A 19,929-nucleotide genomic window follows, 5' to 3' on the forward strand; every position below is an offset into this window, starting at 1 on the left:
CCTGATATTACATGATTTTTAACTTAGTCCACCACAGTCCAACACCAGCTCCTCCAAATGATGGATCCCATTAAGCTGCGAGATAAACTCTGGTTCAATAAGAGTGCAGGAGGGCATGCCAGGAGTAGAATCATGACTGCATAAAAATGAGGTTTAAAAGGGCTCCACAAAGATCCCAGTCTTCAAATGAGGGGGAGCCCAGCACATCAGTGCAAAAGACAAAGTGTATTTGTGTCCATCTTCAGTGAGCAGTGTCGAGTGAATGATTCATCTCAGCCTTCTGCTGGGTTCCCCAGCAAAATGGATAGCAGTCTCCAACTAAATCGATTCACTTCATGTGACATCCAGAAAAATTAGAGGCAATAAATACTACAAAGGCTATGGACCCTGACAGCAGTCTGGCAATACCGTTGCAGATTTGTGCTCCAGAATTAAATGCATCCCTCGCTATGTTCTTCCAGTATAGCTACGACATGAGATAGTGTGGATAATTTGCTGAGTTATGCTGTGTCTTAAAAAAAAGACACATCCAACCTGGCTAACTACCACTCTATTAGTCTATTCCTGATGCATCAGTAAAGTGACGGAAGGGATCATTGAAATGCTATCGTCTGATACATGCTCATGAATAATTTACTCACTGATGCCCAGTTTAGGTTCCATCAGCTCCATTTAGCTCCTGAACTCGTTCCATCCATGGCCTAATGAAAGAGGAAAAAAACTAAACATCAGACGTGAGGTGAGAGGCACTGCTCATAAAAATGATCAATAGTCAATTAACTGAATGGGCAATGGTGCCCAATAAATGAGCAAAACTGAAAGGGAAGAATGTAGGAGTGTAAAATAAAATGGTGACATGCAGAGATAGAAATGGACAGAGTCAGATAAATAAATCTGAAAGAAGGTTAAAAGGATACAAATCAGGCAAATTGTCTTATCCATCCTCTTCTTCCCAAAGGTAATCATGCCCTTTATCCCATTGATTTAATATGTTAAGCGAATGTACAATGTATATATGCTTTTATCTGAATTTTTAATAAAAAATATTCCAGTTTTTTTATTTGTTCGCTAGATGCGTGTTTTGATGACTTAACTAGGTTTTATTGTTCACTCTTAATCTGCCCAGAGGGTAATTAAGAGTCAACCACGATGCTGTGGGTTCGGAGTAGTCCAGACAAGATAAGGAGAGCAGATTTTCTTCCTTAAGGATATTGGTGAACCAAATGGTCTTTATTATAATTGACAATGCTAAAATGCCATCTCCATTGCTCAATCCAGTTACTTCTGGACTCAATGGAATTCTCCAAACCCAGTTGGAGAGAGCAACTTAAGTTTAATATCAAATTAAAGATCAGTCCAAACTTCCTTTAACTACATCGCAATAAACCCGAGGTCATGTTCTTTGGTTAATGCAAGCATTTTATCTCTGAGTTCCCAGCTGCAGCTGCAACTTGAGTTAGACCATGTGAAATTCCGATATCCTGTCTGATCTAAGAACGGCTTTATCTGACTCCCAGTCCTAACCCCAACACCATAATCATTTCCATTAACCAAATTGTTTTATGTGGTCAGCAGCCCTCTCTTTCTGCTTCTTTGCACAAATCCCTTGTGATTGCTCTGAGGTTGACCCCTCCAGTACCTTAATTGCCTGTACCTATGCAAACTGCATCAGCTTCTCTGCATGATCATTATCAAAAAAATATGGTGCTCGTAAAGCACAGGAGGTCAGGCAGCATCCGAGGAGCAGGAGAGTCGATGTTTCGGGCATAAACTCTTCATGAGGAATTATCTCAGCCAAAAATGTGAAACTCATGTTTTAATTTCTCACAGTGACTTGCTGTTCTGTCGGTGTAACTGATATGTGCCCCTCCTGACCTGTATCTTCATTCCTATATTTTCATGTTTATTTGCAGTAGCTATGATCTCTCTTGTTGCCCTACTAACCATTCTTTGTTCATGTCTCTGAAGGCACTCCCCATTCTTAGAACACTGGACATTCTCACCCATGCTTTCCCTTCACTGCATCTTTGGTAGTTCCCATGAACAGAAGGATCCAATTTCTTGATAAAATGGGGGCCATGCATACATCACTGAGAACACCCTCCCTTCTGGTTTGATTTTTGGTTGCTGCAGTTATCTTTCTGTAATTCTCAGGAGCTTGTCATTAATAGCTTCACTATTCCCACATGTAGCCTGAACTTTCAAAAGTATGTCTATAATTCTCAGCTTGTAATTTTACATGAAAAACAATTTCCAAAAGTATTCTTGTAATTTAATGGAAACATTGAAGAAAACACAAAGGCAGGTTCTTTTACATCAGGCGAAGGATATAATTTACAATAAAATAAAATTGTTGACATGTTTACCTTCTTCTATCATAGAACTATTGGTGTCATTAGAACTTATTATGTTGAAATAATAAATGTGCTGGGTGAATCTATAGAGATACAGGAAATTTAGGACTTTAAATTATGTCATGAAATGCAACAGTTTATCAACTTTGCTGAATTATCAATCCATAATAATAATAGCCTCCTTTAACTATCAGTTATGCAAACTACAATTATATGTTGAAACAATAAAAAATTATCTATACTGATCCTTCCACACTTCTTTATCTTTTATCTTGGCACGGGCTGTTTTATGATGTAAATTAACATAGTTTTACACCTTTACATGAGGACTGGCTGAACCCCGTCATTTACTTGATCAGCAAGAAGCTCAATACTGCCTGAAATGTAAGACTAAACGGTTGAGGTTTCTTATAATCTCCAGGTGTTAAGGTTATTTATGTCAGGAGGAATCAGAATAAAAATGTGCAAGAAGTCTTGCAGCAACAAAGGAAAGATGATTCCAAAATGAACTATGTGGATGCACATCAGTGGATTGAGGGGGTCTAAAATTTGCATAAAGATCAGAGACAATTCTTATATATTCATGCAAATTAAATGCAGGGTAATTCTTACCTTTCTGTGGGATTGTGCTATAGAACAGTTTATGATTCTAAATATGACACATTCAGGAAAAACCATAAGAAAAATGGAATTTGTAAGTCTATAAATACCCTTACGTTAAAATTATACATCATATCAATAACTTATATGTCAGATCAAAATTTTTTATTATATCTTAGGAAATATTAACTAGTTGGCTGATAAGCAATAGCAGTAATTGTGTTATTCCTCAGGTGATAGCATAACATTTTGCTTTTAACATCTTTATTGGTACTTGTACCACAAGTAATATATTCATTTTTATTTTCAAATGCTTGTGTGTTTTTATTTGAAGAAAAAATTGTTAATTCTGTTCTAAATATCCAGGCCAGCCTGATTGGATACATATTCTCAGGCCCATATTTATTATCATAATTAGGTTACAATTAAAACATGAACTTTTATCATTTCAATGACTGTTGCTCTAGTTTTACATTGTTCGTGATGTATTTTAAGTACAACTGCTTTTTTTTGTCTTAATAGATTCTCTTCTGCACATTGAATACTCACAAAGTCGATATGCAGAAATTATTGGGAGGTCAGATTGGATTGGAGGATTTTATCTTTGCCCATGTAAAAGGACAAATGAAGGAAGTGGAGGTGATAAAATCAGAAGATGCTCTTGGTCTGACCATCACTGACAATGGAACAGGCTATGCTTTCATTAAGGTACCAGAAGCACGGACGGTGGACACTGTCCTTCAAGTATAGCTGAACAAATTAGGGGTTGGGGATAAGAAGATGATGTAAAGAAAGAAATATTAAAACAGTCGCTGTAAATCAGTATACATAAAAGTTTCATAAAAACTAAAAGTAAAATGGTGAGAAACTTGAATTTACTTGACCTTTAATTATGCTTAATTTGAAAAGAGAGGGTTTTTATGCTACATGTTGCTATAAACTGGCTCAGTGTGGAGCTGCAGTGGCAGCAAGTCCAAATTAAAGTTTAATGTGTTCAATTAAAGGTAGGTGTCAGCACATAGAGCCATAGAGTCGTGGATGTTGACAAATAGTTGCTTTAGCTTTGTTAAGAAAATCAGGGCACTAGTCAACCTGAGTTCAGAAATGAAGAAACATGCCTGAGCTGTCTGAAGTGAAAAGAAAACATAAAAAAATTATTAAACTAATTCTTTGAGCAAAGATAGTTATTGTCTATTTCAGACAACTCAAAGCTCTTGCAAATGTCCTGTGTGAATATATGGAAGATGTGATATTTTCCCAGATGACTACTCCTGGTACTTTGTAGTTTTTGCCACCTTTACCAATATGTGATACTGGATAAGGGGGGGTTTGAGGTAGTTCACTGCTGCTAACCCTCCTTCATCTTTTGGTTGTGTTGGGCCTACCCAGTGATTATTAGCAGGGGATTCACCACTGTGGAGTATCTACAGAAGAGGCTCTATTCCGTTATAAATCTAGAAGGTTTATTGCAATTGGTCAGGCATAATTACTAGGGTGGTAGTACAGATTCCTGTTTTCCAAAAGCTAGAGTAGAACCCCTTGTCCTCACCCACACACTGTCTGCAATTTTAGCAGAATGGTGTAATTGTTGTAACGTTAACATTATCTGCTTCAGAATCATTACATTAGACAACAGAAGGTTATGCAATTTGGTACTTCAGGGGATCCGACCCAGAGAATACAAGGTCATTATTCATATTGACAATAATGAAATTATACCAGTAGATGGAGACTGACTAAAATAAATAAAACACTCAGGAGCACTTATTTTTATGAAGAGACAGAGAAACAGAAATGGTTTCCATCTTGGCAGCTTCTGCAGGAATTCTATCCTCACAGAAATGTGATGTTGAGTAACCATGAGCCACTGGCATTGAGAGGCCCACATTTTACAGCTCTATAATGGATGGTTTTGGAGGCACGGGGATCAGTGTAAGGTGGCATCAGAGAGGACCTTTTGCATCATCACATGGGGTTTGGATTTGACCAACAGTGGACCTGTGTGAGAATGGTACTCATTATTTTCAGAACAGGCAAGGGTCAGGTCAATAACATCACTGGGGAACAAGTTGAACAGGATTTTGCTGTCCCCTCCAAATTTTACAAGGAATACGTGGGGAAACAGTGAGTCAAAGTGAGTATTTAGAAGCAACATTGAGGTAGCAACTGAGTTTATTGTTGTAATCAGACCCAGTGGGTTCAGGCATTGTGTCTTCACAGAAAGACTGTTGCAGAGCAGCAATAGAGTTGAGGGAACTGAGCAAGTAAGCTCCTGGTACAGACAGCAAGAGTCCCTACAAGAGGCTTGAGTTGGGCATTGTCAGAGAGGCAATCAACAGCATGACCTTAAAGTGGGCAGCACCTCAACGTGATGTGGGCCATTCAGGTGGTGGGTCCTCCAGTGAAGAGTAGAGCCTATGATGGTGAGAAGAGTTGGAGGATTTGAGCAGGAAGAGGCTGAATAGGCTGGGGCTGTTTTCCCTGGAGCGTCGGAGGCTGAGGGGTGACCTTATAGAGGTTTATAAAATCATGAGGGACATGGATAGGGTAAATAGACAAGATTTTTTCCCTGGGGTGAGGGAGTCCAGAACTAGAGGACATAGGTTTAGGGTGAGGGGGAAAAATTTAAAGGGGACTTAAGGGGCAACTTTGTCATGCAGAGAGTAGTGTGTGAATGGAATGAGCTGCCAGAGGAAGTGGTGGAAGCTGATACAATTGCAACAGTTAAAAGGCACCTGGATGGGTATATGAATAGGAAGGGTTTCGAGGGATATGGGCCAAGTGTTGGCAAATGGGACTAGATTAGGTTAGGATATCTGGTTGGCATGGACGAGTTGGATTGAAAGATCTGTTTCTGTGCTGTACATCTCTATGACTCTATGTCTAGATGCAGAAAGTAGAAATCGCTTGGCCACCTGCAGGATGGAAAAGTGACAAACGGTCACAGTGGGTACAGCGGGCAGGTTCCAGTGTGGTATACGATGGTGCCCTGTGGCAGTGGTACAGACAGTGGCTAAGCTCCGTGCAGATGGTTTAGAGGCAGCACTTCCCAAATTTCTTCTCGATGTGACCCCATGCCTTGGGCCTTTCACTGAGAAGGAGCAGTGGCTCGGAGGGTCGGGGAATTGTTGAGTAGGTTGAGAGGAGAGGGTTTTTGAGTTGACAGGAGAGAATTGTTCAACAGGGAGGGTTTACAAAAGAATAGAGATCCACCTGTAAATGGGTCTCAGAAAATCGATGATCCAGCCAGGCCCACCATCAGGGAAACAAATCATTTAAAGGGGTGTCATCAATGTCCAAGCTTAAAGTAAACTCCACAGCTGCCATTGAGCCTTAGAGTTTGTCACTCCAGAATCTTGTCATATGGCCCAGAGATTGGGAAGCTCTGGTGTGAAGACCATATTACCCAAGACTGCCTGTCTCTTGTGAGCTGTGGTAGATCTAAGTTGGTGTTTGAGGAGGAGGCTGTGGTTGCATTGGCAGTGATTCAATGTAAAAGTGAGCATGAACAGAAATGACTATGATTCTGGCTGATTCCACTCCCATTGGAGACATAGAATCAAAGTGAATCATGGATGATAACTCCCACACAGTTGCACATCAGTGCAGCCAATAAAAGCATTATTTTTTAAACTGAGGATTCACTGCCTTCGCTGAATTCCCCCATATCTCATTGGCTGCAGATATTGGCCTTTCACAGGCCAGCCAATGCCCTTCATTAACAGGGAAGGATACCACCCCATCAACATGCAACAGATCTGCACAAATCGCCAGCAGGTCCTGCAGGTACCTGACTGGTGTCTTGCCAGCAGCCATGACACCTACCTACTGAGTTACTCCAGTTTTCATTCTTCTCTCCTCAGAATAATTCCTGAAGAAGGGCTTATGCCCGAAACGTCGATTCTCCTGCTCCTTGGATGCTGCCTGACCTGCTGCGCTTTTCCAGCAACACATTTTTCAACTCTGATCTCCAGCATCTGCAGTCCTCACTTTCTCCTCCTTTATTGGCCAGAGTATTGAGGTGTTGGGAGGTCATGTTGCAGCTGTACGGGACATTGGTTAGGCCACTGTTGGAATATTGCGTGCAATTCTGGTCTTCTTCCTATCGGAGAGATGTTGTGAAACTTGAAAGGGTTCAGAAAAGATTTACAAGGACATTGCCAGGTTTGGAGGATTTGAGCTACAGGGAGAGGCTGAACAGGCTGGGGCTATTTTCCCTGGAGCGTCGGAGGCTGAGGAGTGACCTTATAGAGGTTTACAAAATTATGATGGGCATGGATAGGATAAATAGACAAAGTCTTTTCCCTGGGGTAGGGGAGTCCAGAACTAGAGGGCATAGGTTTAGGGTGAGAGGGGAAAGATATAAAAGAGACCTAAGGGGCACCTTTTTCACACAGAGGGTGGTACGTGTATGGAATGAGCTGCCAGAGGATGTGGTGGAGGCTGGTACAATTGCAACATTTAAGAGGCATTTGGATGTGTATATGAATAGGAAGGGTTTGGAGGGATATGGACCGGGTGCTGGCAGGTGGGACTAGATTGGGTTGGGATATCTGGTCGGCATGGACAGTTTGGACCGAAGGGTCAGTTTCCATGCTGTACATCTCTATGACTCTATGACTCCAGATGACTCCACTCACCTTGGTCACTCCCAGCCAGCCCATGGAATGGACATGGTCCTCTTGCAATGCCAAAGGGTTTCCAAAAGTAGATGGAAATTTCCATAAAACAAATAACGCCATGATTACAAACTTAACCTGACACAAGCAGGAACACTTTAGATATCTACTTACCTGAAATGCTGAGGTGCATCTAGAGTTCATTCCACCCATCAAGTCTGTACCAATCCTCTGAAGAGCATCTCACGCAGACCCACTCAGCCCCTGCCCCCACCCTATCCCTGCATTTCCTGTGGCTAATCCACCCAGCCTGCATAACGCTGGGAAATTTAGTACAGCCAATCCTCATAAATAGCACATCTTTTCCTTTGTGTACATCTATATGACAGCTGGGCAATAGCCTGGGATCCCTTCAGCAGGTGTCCTCCAGCTGCCCGAGACTTGGTGGGCTCTAGTACTGTGATAGGCAAATATCCTGGTGCAGTAGAAAGGATTTAGGGATGGAGTGGGGCCAGAGTTTGACCATGGATGAATTAGTGAAATACAAAGCATCCTGAGCTGAGGAAGACGATGAAGACCAATTGTCACAAGTGGAAAGCCAAGAGGAGCCGTGTGAAGGACTCTAAGAAACAAGTACAGGAGAGCATGGGATGGAGGTCATTAACACAAGGGCCAGGGACAGAAATCAAAGGCCCCAGCCCCACCACATGCTCCACTAATCCTCAGGCCCTATTATTAGGTCCTGATGGACTGCCTGATACACCACCATCCCTGATGAAGGGATTTTGCCTGAAACATCGAATTTCCTGCTCCTCGGATGCTGCCTGACCTGCTGTGCTTTTCCAGCATCACTCTAATCTAGACTCTAGCATTGTGATAGTCTCCTGGTCAGGGGCTGGAACCTGCTCTATGACTGCAGCAGTTTGATGATGCTTTGTCAATAGCCGTGGGACTGAGAAGGGGCTGTCTGCGGCAGGAACAAACTGAGAGGGGATCCCAGATGCAGAAGGCAACTAATCCTCCACCTTCACAAGATGTCTCGTACCTCCATGCTGACCTGAAATCTGTTGGGTTCTGTTGGAGATATCCCAACTTCTCAGCTACCTCCTGTCTCACCATTGCTCATTTGGGTTTTTGGGCATTTGCAGGTCCACATCCATCTCCATCCTCTTCGGAGGGTCGGTGTGGACTAGTTACGCCCGAGGGCCTGTTTCCACACTGTAGGGAATCTAATCTAACCTCTCCTCATCTGAACAAATGGAACCTGGTTGGTGTCAGGAATGAACAGAAAGTGTTTCATATTGCTCATAATGATGCTCTACCGATACTAAAAATAGCAACCTATCAGAGTGCTGTCACTTTAAACACATTAACATTTAAATGTTGCTGATTGGAACATAGTAACATTATCTGAATGTTGGCTTAATTTTATTTATATGATTTCCATGTGGAAAGGTGTTGCATTGAATAGGAAAAAGGGACCAATCAGTGTTAGTAACTGATTTCTTAAATAGTTTAAATAAGCAAAAAATGATAAATTAGTGCCAGAATACTTGTGTTCAAAGCCTTCGTCATAACGGGACCTGAAAACTGGAGAACAGGTGAATTTCTGCTTTCTTGGATTTCTGCTCAATTAGCATATCCTCATTAGGTTCATGTACTGTGAATATATGTTATCACCCCTTCCCCTATTGTTTTGTTAATTTATAGCTTGATTCTACAATATCACATGAAAAATTATTCAGTTCTGGCAGACTAACCTCCTGTGATAACATATCCTGGCATCATTCTCTGGGTAAAACATTATCCTACAGAATTAGTTAAAAGATTAAACAGTCAAATTTCTCAGAATCAAGCTGGGAACCATATGAAGATGTAAAGTATTAGAAACAATTTCACTTATAAGTATTAAGAAATCATCAAGGGAAGACCTTCCTCTCATCTCACAGTGAGGTTAATAACTTTGCTTTCATGTGTCTAGGCATAGATTTTGAGGTGAAATGCCAGCTAATGTCAAATTCATGATTTCTTTCTGTCTTTAATTAATGTAATACATTTTTGGAGCTCTGCCTCTCCATTGAACTTTGAAATACTTAATGAAAATATGAGCCTCTTTCATATGGCTAATTAAACTCATTTTTACTAAACAATAACTTTGGTTCCACAGAGGATAAAAGAAGACAGTACAATTGACAGAATTAAGACAGTCTGTGTTGGAGATCACATAGAGGGAATAAACAATCAAACGATAGTAGGTTGTCGACACTACGAAGTTGCCAAGATGTTGAAAGACTTGCCCAAAGGTCAACCATTTACACTTGGATTAGTGGAACCAAGGAAGGCTTTCGGTGAGTCATTCAACAAAGCAGTCCACATTCAAATCATACATTGTTAATTTTTTCTATAAAAGGTAATATTTATTTTGTTAAGACATTCTTAACCTATTATTAAAAACCAGTCCAAAGGTAATTGTGCAACAATCTATTAATAGGTGACTTCAAAATGCCATTGTAATTGTAATATTTATTAACTTTACTTCATTATTAATAAAATTATTAACCATTTCCAAGTAGGATTGGAACTGCCCGAATTTTTCACAGAAGCCTACCATTACAGATTTGGAAATGGCCATACACTCCATATCAGCCAATAAAAAAATCATTTATTGACAATTTAACAGTAAATTTGGTGTTGATGGTTATATTGGAGAGCTACCGGAATACCAGAGCTTGTTATTTTTGCGAGAGATATTCCACTCATGGCAAACACAGCAGAATGGAAAAAGGATGTTTAAAAATTTTTGTTTAACTATTGAGGCTGCCCATAGCTCAGTGCTATGGTCTAGGGGAAATGATAAATGTTCACAATGCTAGCTAGCTCCTCTCAAGTGCCACCTGTCACAGAAGGAGCAAGCTCAGCTTGGCAATTGAAATGTCCATCTGTTTCTGGGCAAACAAGGAAAATATTGAATGCTACTATGGAATAATTAAAGAGTGAAGGCCAAAAAGCAATGGCTATGCACCATGCTTGCAGTGATATCTTCTAGAACATTTGGCAGTTCCCAACTAGGATGCATAATTTATTAGACTGATTTCGTAAGAAATGTAAGCAATACTGAGAAATAATTGTTATTTTTACCTTTGGCCTGATTCAAGCAACTTCCCCTTTGACAGCAATTACAAGAAAGCTCCCAGGTTGTGTTAATTAGCCAACAACATCAATTCAGCTGCTACCAGATTCTCTGGTGTGAGCCATTTCTGTGCATTTCTCAAACACCATGGATGCAAACTCATGCTGTTCTGTCCTAATGGATTCTATCTAGTACAAAGTCTGGTCTTTGATTTTCCATCCTGCCCTGTAAAGGCTGCACTCATAGACTAGACTGTTCTTATTCTGAGGCAAACATGAGGACTGCAGATGCTGGAAACCAGAGTTTAGATCAGAGTGGTGCTAGAAAAGCACAGCAGGTCAGGAACCCCACCTGGATGCTTCCTGCCTCTATTCCTGATGAAGGGCTTTTGCCCGAAACGTCGATTTTCCTGCTCCTCGGATGCTGTCTGACCTGCTGTGCTTTTCCAGCACCACTCTGTTCTTATTCTGAATCTGTTGTATCTGTCTCTGCTATCTTTCACAGTCTATACTGGCCTACTCTCAGTGATTGAACAAACTCTTTTGTTTATTTGATTTGATTTGATTTGATTTATCTTTGGCTCTTGTACTAAGATACAGTGAAAAGTATTGTTTTGCATGCTCTACAGGAAGATTGTATCATACTAAGTGCATCAGGTTGCAGAACACTGCAGAATACAGTGTTACAGCTACAAAGAAGGTGCAGAGAGAAAGAGAGATCAACATTAACATTTGTGAGGTCTATTCAAAAGACTGATAACAGTGGGGAAGAAGTTGTTCTTGAATCTGCTTATGCAAGTTTTCGAACTTTTATACCTTCTGCTTGACAGAAGAGAATGGAAGGGAGTATAAACGGGGTGGGAGGGATCTTTGAATATGTTGGTTGCTTTCCCAAAGCTGCAGGAAGTATAGATGGAGTCAGGAGGTGGAAGGCTGGTTTGTGTGACATACTGGGCTGTGTTCACAGCCCTCTGTAGTTTTTTGCGATCTTGGGAAGAGCAGTTGCCAAACCAGGCTGTGATGCATACACTGATCTTGAATTACTGCTCTCTAGTACAATTCGTCCATTCCTCCTTCCTCAAAGTCTCAACAGCTTATGAATGGCGATGTCTGTTATATCATCAGATCGGGAGGCCAGATTAGATTAGATTCTCTACAGTATGGAAACAGGCCCTTCGGCTCAACAAGTCCACACTGACCCTCTGAACAGTAACCCACCCAGACCCATTTTTCCTCTGACGAATGCACCTAACACTATGGGCAATTTAGCATGGCCAATTCACCTGACCTGGATTAATGGTGCTGGAAGAGCACAGCAGTTCAGGCAGCATCCGAGGAGCAGTAAAATCGACGTTTCGGGCAAAAGCCCTTCATCAGGAATAAAGACAGAGAGCCTGAAGCATGGAGAGATAAGCTAGAGGAGGGTGGAGGTAGGGAGAAAGTAGCATAGAGTACAATAGGTGAGTGGGTGAGGGGATGAAGGTGATAGGTCGGGGGCGGGGGGAGGGTGGAGTGGATCGGTGGAAAAGAAGATAGGCAGGTAGGACAAGTCATGGGGACAGTGCTGAGCTGGAAGTTTGGAACTAGGGTGAGGTGGGGGAAGGGGAAATGAGGAAACTGTTGAAGTCCACATTGAGGCCCTGGTGTTGAAATGTTCCGAGGTGGAAGATGAAGCGTTCTTCCTCCAAGCATCTGGTGGTGAGGGAGCGGCGGTGAAGGAGGCCCAGGACCTCCATGTCCTCAGCAGAGTGGGAGGGGGAGTTGAAATGTTGGGCCACAGGGCGGTGTGGTTGATTGGTGCGGGTGTCCCGGAGATGTTCCCTAAAGCGCTCTGCTAGGAGGCGTCCAGTCTCCCCAATGTAGATGAGACCGCATAGGGAGCAACGGATACAATAAATGATATTAGTGAATGTGCAGGTAAAACTTTGATGGATGTGGAAGGCTCCTTTAGGGCCTTGGATGGAGGTGAGAGAGGAGGTGTGGGCGCAGGTTTTGCAGTTTCTGCAGTGGTAGGGGAAGGTGCCAGGATGGGAGGGTGGGTTTTAGGGGGGCATGGACCTGACCAGGTAGTCACGAAGGGAACAGTCTTTGCGGAAGGCAGAAAGGGGTGGGGAGGGAAATATATCCCTGGTGGTGGGGTCTTTTTGGGGGTGGCGAAAATGTCGACGGATGATTTGGTTTATGCGAAGGTTGGTAGGGTGGAAGGTGAGCACCAGGGGAGTTCTGTCCTTGTTACAGTTGGAGGGGTGGGGTCTGAGGGCGGAGGTGCGGGATGTGGACGAGATGCGTTGGAGGGCATCTTTAACCACTTGGGAAGGGAAATTGTGGTCTCTAAAGAAGGAGGCCATCTGGTGTGTTCTGTGGTGGAACTGGTCATCTTGGGAGCAGATACGGCAGAGACGGAGGAATTGCGAATACGGGATGGCTTTTTTGCAAGAGGTAGGGTGGGAAGTGGTGTAATCCAGGTAGCTGTGGGAGTCGGTGGGTTTGTAAAAAATGTCAGTGTCAAGTCGGTCATCATTAATGGAGATGGAGAGGTCCAGGAAGGGGAGGGAGGTGTCAGAGATGGTCCAGGTAAATTTAAGGTCAGGGTGGAATGTGTTGGTGAAGTTGATGAATTGCTCAACCTCCTCACGGGAGCACGAGGTGGCGCCAATGCAGTCATCAATGTAGCGGAGGAAGAGGTGGGGAGTGGTGCCGGTGTAATTACGGAAGATTGACTGTTCTAAGTAGCCAACAAAGAAACAGGCATAGCTGGGGCCCATACGTGTGCCCATGGCTACCCCTTTGGTCTGGAGGAAATGGGAGGATTCGAAGGAGAAACTGTTAAGGATGAGGACCAGTTCGGCCAAACGAATGAGAGTGTCGGTGGAAGGGTACTGTTGGGGACGTCTGGAGAGGAAAAAACGGAGGGCTTGGAGGCCCTGGTCATGGCGGATGGAGGTGTAGAGGGATTGGATATCCATGGTGAAGATGAGGCATTGGGGGCCAGGGAAACGGAAGTCTTGGAGGAGGTGGAGGGCGTGGGTGGTGTCTCAAACGTATGTGGAGAGTTCCTGGACTAGGGGGGATAGGGCAGTGTTGAGGTAGGTAGAGATGAGTTCAGTGGGACAGGAGCATGCTGAGACAATGGGTCGGTCAGGGTGGTCAGACTTGTTGATCTTGGGAAGGAGGTAGAACCGGGCAGTGCGGGGTTCCCGGACTATGAGGTTGGAAGCTGTGGGTGGGAGATCTACTGAGGTGATGAGGTTCTGTATGATCTGGGAGATGATGGTTTAGTGATGGGGGGTGGGGTCATGGTCGAGGGGGCGGTAGGAAGAGGTGTCCTCGAGTTGGCGTTTGGCTTCAGCGGTGTAGAGGTCAGTGCGCCAGACTACCACTGCGCCCCCTTTATCTGCTGGCTTGATGGTGAGGTTGGGATTGGAGCAGAGGGATTGGAGGGCTGCGTGTTGTGAGGGTGAGAGGTTGGAGTGGGGGAGGTGGGTAGACAGGTCGAGGCGGTTAATGTCCCGGCGGCAGTTGGAAATGAAGACGTCAAGAGCAGGTAATAGGCCAGTGCGGGGTGTCCAGGTGGATGCAGTGTGTTGGAGGTGGGCAAAGGGGTCCTCGGAAAGTGGGCGGGAGTCCTGATTGTGAAAGTAAGCTTGGAGGTGGAGGCGGCAGAAGAAGTGTTCGACGTCACGGTTTTTACCTAATTCACCTGACCTGCACATCTTTGGACTGTGGGAGGAAACTGGAGCGCCTGGAGGAAACCCACTCAAAAATAGGGAGAATGTGCAAACTCCGCACAGACAGTAGCCGGAGGGTGGAATTGAACCCAGGTCACTGGTGCTGTAATGCACTGAGCCACCATGCAGTTAGTGTGGATGACTGGTTTGCAATGCAGAGTGACACCAACAGCATGGGTTCATTTCCTGAATTGCTTTGGGTCATAACAAATGTCCCGCTTTCTCAACTTTGACATTATCCTAAGGCATGATGTCTCACGAGCAGTCGTCTCTCTGTCTGTCTGTCTCTCTCTCTCTTACTCTCTCTCTCTCTCTCTCTCTCTAGTGAGAAAGCAGTCCTATGTCCAATAGGATTATGGTGACTTTAGCTTACTCATCTTCATTTATATGATCATGTTGCTAACAGGTATATTCTCATTATTCTGGGGCATAATCATTTATCCAAATAAGGGAATCACAACTTGGTGCCATCATTATCCTTGGATAATAAAATACAATGTTCCTGACCACTACACAATGTCCTGTACGTAGAGAGGATCAGACTCAGGCACAATGTCCATATCTAGCATCCCTCACTTGATAGAGCCAACACCTGGAGGAAGAACGCCTCATCTTCCACCTTGAGACCCTCCAACCACATGGGATCAACATGGATTTCACCAGTTTCCTCATTTCCCCTCCCCCCACCTTATCCCAGATCCAACTCTCCAATCTGGTACAACCCTCTTGACCTGTCCTACCTGTCTATCTTTCTACCAACTATCTGCTCCACCCTCCGCTCCGACCTATCACCTTCACTCCCCTCCCACCCCCGACCTCCCACCTTCATCTACTGATAGAGTAATCTGCTGACATGCTGTAAATGCTCAAAAACAAAGAAAAGTCACGAGGTGAGAGGACAGTCTGGGACAACAAAACATTGCCCCAGTAGGAGTCAATACTTCTGATGTGAATGGAGAGGAGAAAGAGAAAAATAAATGAAATGCTTTTGAATTTGGTTACATATTCTTCATCATGTGCCCTATTCTGTCTTTTATTATCTAACAACATCCTAGTTGGTTAGTTTTGTACCCTAAACAATTTTAATGACACAACGGAATAGTACATAGCTGTACAGAGTAAATTTTAATTCTAACTTCACCTTTGATGTTACAAATCACACAACACCAGGTTATAGTTCAACAGGTTTATTTTAAAGCATGAGCTTTCAGAGCGCTGCTCCTTCATCTATAATCTGGTGTTGTGTGATTTTTAACTCTGTACACCCCAGTCCAACGCCAGCTCCTCCACATAATGTTCACCTTCGATAACTTTCTAAATATTATAAGTCATGTTGCTGATTTTTTTTAGCTTTACACTCACTTCATATTCTTTCATCTTTACCTGAAATAATCTGGCACCTATCTGTCTCCTACAAGGATAAGGATTTTGACAAAACTAATCTCCTCAATTTAGTTAAAGATTTTCTTTGGTATTATCCAACTGAAACCTCAAAGAGATAAGCAACTATTTAGAATAACTATCACTGTATGTTTCAACTTTGCAATACCTAATGCCTATTACCTACTTATCTATTGCTGACCATTAACGTAACCCAGTCCCATTAATTATAGCATTTCAGTGGAAGGTGATCCTTAAGAGTATAAGGTAGTAAGCTGTAAATCTAATTCTCCTTTGGGTCCTTCTATCATGTCTAATTTTATTTATTCCCTCAAGGACTTTTAATATGATCAAGGCCCTCTATAAGTACAAGTTGTTATTATACTGATGGTACACAATTCTTCTTCTTTACCATATGATTATTGAAATTCATTTCTGACACAGGGACACTATGTTTCTTATTTAATAGTTTTTAATGATTTAGAGGATACTCCTTCGACTGAATTAGAGCTTTTGTCACTCTATAGTAGTTGTTTGGCAGCCCAATTATGACCTGATCAAATATATTTAAACTACAAGCATTTGCATAAATTTGAAATCTTACCTGATATCATGAAAGACAATTGTTTGGGCATCTGCATTTTTAATTTGGGTTCTTAAAAGTAGAGTGAAAATGGTTTAGTGTTGAATGATAAAGGTTTAATTACAAATATATATATATTCTTCACGATGATATTCAAAATCTCTCAAATGCTATGTTTCTTTTATGGTGTTATTTATCATTAAATATCTTCAGATTCTAAATACATCTTTAATTGGTAACAGGAGAGACAAACATGCTCCATTATTTATTATAGCAGCTTTTTATTTATTTACGATGTGCTGCGGCTTACATAAAAGGTTTTCTGTGTATATTGCATCTTTGAAACTGTTCTTTACTGTAACACTTGCAGCACCATATTGTATATCTTTTGCCCCATTGCATTCCTACTCTCGATTAACTCTTGCATCTTGTAGATTTAGGGAAATTTGCTCATTTGGAAGTAGAAAATAAGCCAATTGAACAGCAGTTTCATATTAAAAATAAGTAGCACTTCTAAGGGACTAAGATCTTCAATGTTTCCATTAGACTTAATTCTGTTTCATTATGAAGAACATATTTATTGAGTTTATAACGTTTTTCTACTTTAAATGCCATATGTATATTACAGACCAAGTTCTGCCACAAAGAAAGAGAGACACAAAGGCTATTAGTGTCATCTGACACATGAAGCATTGCACAGGCTCTTACATACAAGGGTCATTCCTTTACATGTATATCTTTGTGATCTTCATATTTATAAAGTTAAAAATCACACAACACCATGTTATAGTCCAACAGGTTTAATTGGAAGCACTAGCTTTTGGAGCACTGCTCCTTCATCAGGTGGCTATGGAAGACGCAGAATTTATAGCAAAAGTTTACAGTGTGATGTAACTGAAATTATACATTGAAAAATACCTTGATTGCCTGTTGAGTCTTTCATCTGTTTAAGTACCATGATAGTTTCACTTCTTTCACGTGTAAATCACAAAACTTTTTTTTAAAAGTTGCATTCTCAGTTTAGCTGTAACAATGGATGATAGCTAGACAGTATGTTGAAGGTGTTAGCCCCCTGTGTTCTCTGTCTATGCAATGATGTCTAGATTGATTCTAATCTAAAAAGTGAGATAACAGAGTTTTACATGAATTCATGCAGTTTTTAAGCAAAGTACAATATAACTCTGCAAGCACAAATTCACCCCACAAAATATGTGTGTGCATGTGGGTCTTTGTCTGTGTGTGTGTGTCTGTCTGGGCTGGGGATTGTGAGTGTGAGAGGGAGTGTATATGTGTGTGTAGTGAGTATAGACTGTCTTAAGTCTGTGAGGGGGTGCATGTGTGAGTGTGGGAGTGTGTGTGCATGTCTGGGGTGGGGGATTGTGAGTGTCTGTGAGAGAGAGTGTATATGTGTGTGCATGAGTGTAGAGTGGTCTAAGTCTCTCAGAGGATGTCTGTGTGAGTGTGGGAGTGTGTGTGTCTGTAAGGGTGTGTGTGAGTGTCTGTGTGCGTGTCTGTGTATATGTGTGTCCGTGTGTCTGTGTGAATATAGGAGTGCCTGTGTGTGAGTGTGTGTGTGTAGGAGTGTCGTGTCTGTGTATAGTGCATTGGTGGTCATCTGTAGTGTGACATGAACCCAAGGTCCCGGTTGAGGCCCTCCCTATGGGTATGGAACTTAGCTTGGCCTCTGTTGGAACTTTTCGCTGTTGCCTGTCCCGAAGTCCACCTTGGAGGATGGCGGACTTTGGGACAGGCAGCAGCGAAAAGTGGCTGAGCAGAGGCTGTTAACTAATTTCAGTACCCATAGGGAGGGCCTCAACCGGGACCTTGGGTTCATGTCACATTACAGGTGACCACCATTACACTATACACACACACACTCCTATATACACACGGACACACATATACACAGACACGCACACAGGCACTCAAACACTGTGTACAGTTCTGGTTGCCACATTACCAAAAGATGTGGACACTTTGGAGAGGATGTAGAGAAGGTTTGTGAGGATGTTGCCTGGTATGGAAGGTGCTAGCTATGAAGAGAGGTTGAGTAGGTTATGATTGTTTTCATTAGAAAAAAGGAGATTGAGAGGGAGACCTGATTGAGGTTTACAAAATCATGAAGGGTATAATCAGGGTGGATAGAGATAAGCTTTTTCCCAGGGTGAGGGATTCAATAACAAGAGGTCATGCATTCAAGGTGAGAGGAGAAAGGTTTAAGGAGGGTACATGTGGCAAGTACTTTACACAGAGGGTGGTAGGTGCCTGGAATGCGTTACCAGCAGAGGTAGTAGATGCAGGCACGGTAGATTCATTTAAGGTGTGTCTGGACAGATTCATGCGTAGGGGGGAGCAGAGGGATACAGATCCTTAGGAATTGGGTAATAGGTTTAAATGGTGGATTTGGATCGGCACAGGCTTGGAGGGCCGAAGGGCCTGTTCCTGGACTGCAAATTTTCTTTGTTCTTTGTACAATCCATCTGTCCACTCCCTTACCCCATCATTTGATTTTCACCCCTGTCCTGACCACCATCAACTCCCTGCTAACCCAAAATTGGAATCTCACATGGTTGGACAGTTCACATAATCTGGAACTCTTTCTTGAACTAAGTTTCGTGTTATCAAATGTTGCCTGTGTCACATGGATCAGGATGCCCTGGAATTGGGCCACCACTGCGTCCATGTTCTGGATCCCTATCACAAACCCACTCCACTCTTCTCCCACTTCCTCCCTCCACCATCCCCTAGCATGTTCTCCATAACCTGGCGTCCTCTGCTGTGGCCTTACAGAATATGTTTCCTAGCCAACAGGCCTGTCAATGAGGCTGCCCATAGGTTGGGGTATGAATTAAACTGATGGAAAATTATTTTAGAATCCTTCAGTTAAACATTCAATAAACCCTTTTGCTGAGATTTGCCCTCAAAATAATGTGGAGAAAGTGAGGTCTGCAGATGCTGGAGATCAGAGCTGAAAATGTGTTGCTGGAAAAGTGCAGCAGGTCAGGCAGCATCCAGGGAACAGGAGAATCGACGTTTCGCGCATAAGTCCTTCTTCAGGAATGAGGAAAGTTTGTCCAGCAGGCTAAGATAAAAGGTAGGGAGGAGGGACTTGCGGGAGGGGCGCCGGAAATGCGATAGGTGGAAAGAGGTCAAGATGAGGGTGATAGGTCAGACTGGGGTGGGGGCGGAGAGGTCAGGAAGAAGATTGCAGGTTAGGAAGGCGGTGCTGAGTTTGATGGATTTGACTGAGACAAGGTGGGGGGAGGGGAAATGAGGAAACTGGTGAAATCCGAGTTCATCCCTTGTGGTTGGAGGGTTCCTAGGCGGAAGATGAGGCGCTCTTCCTCCAACCGTCGTGTTGTTGTGGTCTGGCGATGGAGGAGTCCAAAGACCTGCATATCCTTGGTGGAGTGGGAGGGGGAGTTGAAGTGTTGAGCCACAGGGTGGTTGGGTTGGTTGGTCCGGGTGTCCCAGAGATGTTCTCTGAAACGCTTCGCAAGTACGCGGCCTGTCTCCCCAATATAGAGGAGGCCACA

General features: G+C 42.9%; 1 protein-coding gene across 2 annotated transcripts in view; it reads left to right on the top strand.

The window, feature by feature from the left end:
* The window catches only part of LOC122565097 (PDZ domain-containing protein GIPC3), an 88,156-nt gene that overhangs the window by 16,701 nt on the left and 51,526 nt on the right, over window positions 1-19,929 (top strand). For both annotated transcript variants that reach the window (XM_043720735.2, XM_043720736.2), the window contains exons 2-3: window positions 3,477-3,662; window positions 9,741-9,921. In XM_043720735.2, the coding sequence (XP_043576670.2) occupies window positions 3,477-3,662; window positions 9,741-9,921 (367 nt within the window). The remainder of the gene's footprint in view (window positions 1-3,476; window positions 3,663-9,740; window positions 9,922-19,929) is intronic.

The sequence above is a fragment of the Chiloscyllium plagiosum genome, unplaced genomic scaffold, assembly GCF_037043375.1.
Source record: "Chiloscyllium plagiosum isolate Xiang-an unplaced genomic scaffold, Cpla_swu_hap1 HiC_scaffold_28, whole genome shotgun sequence".
Taxonomy (NCBI): domain Eukaryota; kingdom Metazoa; phylum Chordata; class Chondrichthyes; order Orectolobiformes; family Hemiscylliidae; genus Chiloscyllium; species Chiloscyllium plagiosum.